The following is a 3,153-nucleotide window of genomic DNA, read 5'->3' as shown; positions in this document are numbered from 1 at the left end:
CTAGGGACATAAGTGAATTGCACGTTGGTACCATAATTACGGCTAGGGTAATGAATTGGTACTATTTTACGTTTTTTTCTCCAGCTCAGTACCAAGTCAGAGGCACACGGCAACAAATTGAACTGATTCGCGTTTAAACGTGTTTGGATAGGAAACTGACTAGTACAAATTCATTACCCGAGCTCCAGTTGTGGTACCAACGTACAATGAACTCATGGTCATGCCAAACAGCAACGTGGAGTGACTCCCACGGTCAATGGACTCCCCGCACAACTTGGATCATGGCAGGGTGGATAAGCATGCACGAGTTGGATCATGGCAGGGTGAACTTATCCACGAGCAATGCTACACGCACAGGCAAATAATTACGGATTTAACAGGGAGCTCACACCCCTTGAAATTCAAAGGGAGGGGTGGAGATTAGTTAAAGAAGAGGTCCGTAAACCCCTGATTAAACCTCTCGTTCATTTACGTTTTTTCTTCTCCACGCACAAGACAACGAGCACTGCACCGACACACGTCTACATTGTCCTAGTGCATCGAGAACATCTGCATCAACATCTCCATGGAGCCAAACCATCGCCATCAAGGTTTACTGCCATGTCCCGTTGACAAAAAATAATCTTCATCTAGTACTTGGATCTATGAGAAGCGATCCTAGCATGCACCATCCACACGCCAAGCTGGTGTAGAAAGAGATATATTTTTTCATCAACTTCTCTAGTATGAAAGGACATCGACACTTTGTTGCCGGGAGGGACGCCTTGAAGCGACACATCATCATTGACAGACTGCTGCAATGCCTTCAACTACGACTACACCATCGACCATAACTAACCATGGCTGAATCATCATACCTCAACATCGACATACAAAACTAAATCTAGAGCTACACATATCGGCAACAACTCCCGTCAATAACGTTTGCATCGTCACTCGCGTTGTGGCATAGAACAGAGACATGTAAGGCACCCGAAGGCGACATGGTTACCGCCCTAGGTGCCGACCCATTAGAGACGCAAGTAATTGATGGCGAAGCCGAGAAGATGATGTGCGTGCAAGACTTCAAATTCAATCGCAATTGTTCGCTTCACGGCTTCACAACTGAGTGAGAATTTTAGAGATAAAGATATATAATTGGTTTGAGCAACCATGTGTTGTACTCCAATTCTCTCTCCTCCATTGTACTCGATATTTTTTGTTGTTGCAAAAATTGTACTCTATAGTACATATACCTCTATGAGGATCAGATCAAAACAACCAAACAACATAGAAATATTGTAGCGATCCAAGTATTTTCTACAGTTTGTAGTATGCAAACTAGGTAGAGTAAGATATTAGTTTTTTATTCCGGATTTATGTTGTGTGTTTACAAAATTAGAGTGACATATTAGCCATTTTTATGAATAACATTTGTATGACATATGTGTTACTCCTAGTTTAATACTCCCTCTGTAACTTTTTATAGAATGCTTTTAGTGTCCATGATAGTTTCAAAATGCTTCTTATACTTTGATATGGAGGAAGTATCTACCAAGCCCGAGGGTGGAAAGGTCTGCGCAAGGAGCAGGGGAGCATCAAATTCAGTCCCCTCTTCCATCACATCACAATCTCTCTGTCACTCATACAACAGGGAAGCATATCATATCTATAGACATGACACAACCGACCTAACAGGTACCCATTTTTGCTCACGCTTACCGTTCATGGAGCTTAGGAGCTCCAACATTATTGCATGCTTATTTCATGTTTCTACTTCTGGAAACAACAGTATGATATGGACTTCATTGCAGCACTGCTACAAGACACATATAATTTTCTGATGTGCTAAAGAGAATGAAAGCACCACACCGCTTGCTTCAAAGGGAGAAAGGTACTCCACCATGGACCTGGTCCTGCATACGAGTGCAGTTGTTGGGCACTTTGCGTCTTGAAAGGTACTATGCGGAAGCGCGACCTACCATCTTTGCATCCTTTTGCTCAGCTGTCAACGCGCCACTTAATACATGCATACCCACTTTCGCGCCCAGACGCAGGCACGCAGCACATAAATACAAGCGCACGCACACAGCACGCGTCACAGCAGCGAAACACCGACTACTCAATAGAAAAACCATGGCCACTGCCGCGCTCTTCTTCGTCCTCCTCGCCCTGGTTACCATGAAGTCGCAGACCGCGTCGTCCCAGAAGGAGACGCACCTCAAGGTGTACTGGCATGACGTGGTGAGCGGACCGGACCCAACGTCGGTGCCGGTGGCGCACGCGGCCACGACCAACACTTCCAAGGCAGCTTTCGGCCTCGTGATCGTCATCGACGACCCGCTCACAGAGGGCCCCAGCCTCAACTCATCCAGGCTCATGGGCCGTGCCCAGGGCACCTACATCGCCGCCGGCAAGGACCAGATGGCGCTGCTCATGCTCATGAACTTCGTCTTCACCGCCGGCAAGTACAACGGCAGCAGCGTCGCCATTATGGGTCGCAACGCGGTGTTCACCGAAGTTCGAGAGATGGCTGTTGTCGGCGGTACCCGCGTTTTTAGGTGGGCTCGCGGGTACGCGCAGGCCAGGACGCACACCTTGGACCTCAAGACCAACGATGCCACGGTCGAGTACAACATATTCATCAGGCACTAGTTCCGGCCGTGGTCAAAATTTACCCAGAGTTAAATACCATGAATACGAATTGTGTGTTCAAACGATAATATTTGTTGCTTTCGGAAAACCTTTTTACGTTTTTCGTGCGATGTCAATCACAACTGATACTGTTGCTGATTATCTATACAAGTCGTTTTTTCTCGTTTGGACTCTCATTGTCTTTTTCTTGTTCTTTAAAAAAAATTGATCCTGTGGATACTTTTTTTTTGACATCGTCAGGTCGTTCTCCCATCCACGTACTACACAACCTATGCCTAGCTCGACTGGCCAACTCATGAGCCCCAAGATTAGCTTCTCTAGGAGTATGCTCGAAAATGACATGAGGGAAATCGCATGCGCTATGATAGCAATCATCGCAAATTGCAGCTGCAGCTCCATAGGATAGCTGGCCATTATCCCTTGTCTCAATCACATCGACATTGTCCGAGTTCACTTCCAGTCGGTTGCACCCTGTGATGGTGGCTGGCAGGGGGCGTAAGAAGAGGCCTGGCATGGATG

At 46.6% G+C, this 3,153-nt stretch overlaps 1 protein-coding gene across 1 annotated transcript; it reads left to right on the top strand.

The window, feature by feature from the left end:
- Positions 1-2,076: 2,076 nt before the first annotated feature.
- On the top strand, positions 2,077-2,800 carry LOC125527058 (dirigent protein 22-like; the record flags this gene model as incomplete). The annotated part of the gene is given in 1 exon segment (XM_048691632.1): positions 2,077-2,800. A coding segment is annotated over 1 exon segment (558 nt), but the record flags the coding sequence as incomplete, so codon positions are not given.
- Between the last annotated feature and the right edge of the window lie 353 nt (positions 2,801-3,153).

Source organism: Triticum urartu, unplaced genomic scaffold, assembly GCF_003073215.2.
Source record: "Triticum urartu cultivar G1812 unplaced genomic scaffold, Tu2.1 TuUngrouped_contig_279, whole genome shotgun sequence".
Taxonomy (NCBI): domain Eukaryota; kingdom Viridiplantae; phylum Streptophyta; class Magnoliopsida; order Poales; family Poaceae; genus Triticum; species Triticum urartu.
This window is presented reverse-complemented; position numbering and strand designations above follow the sequence as displayed.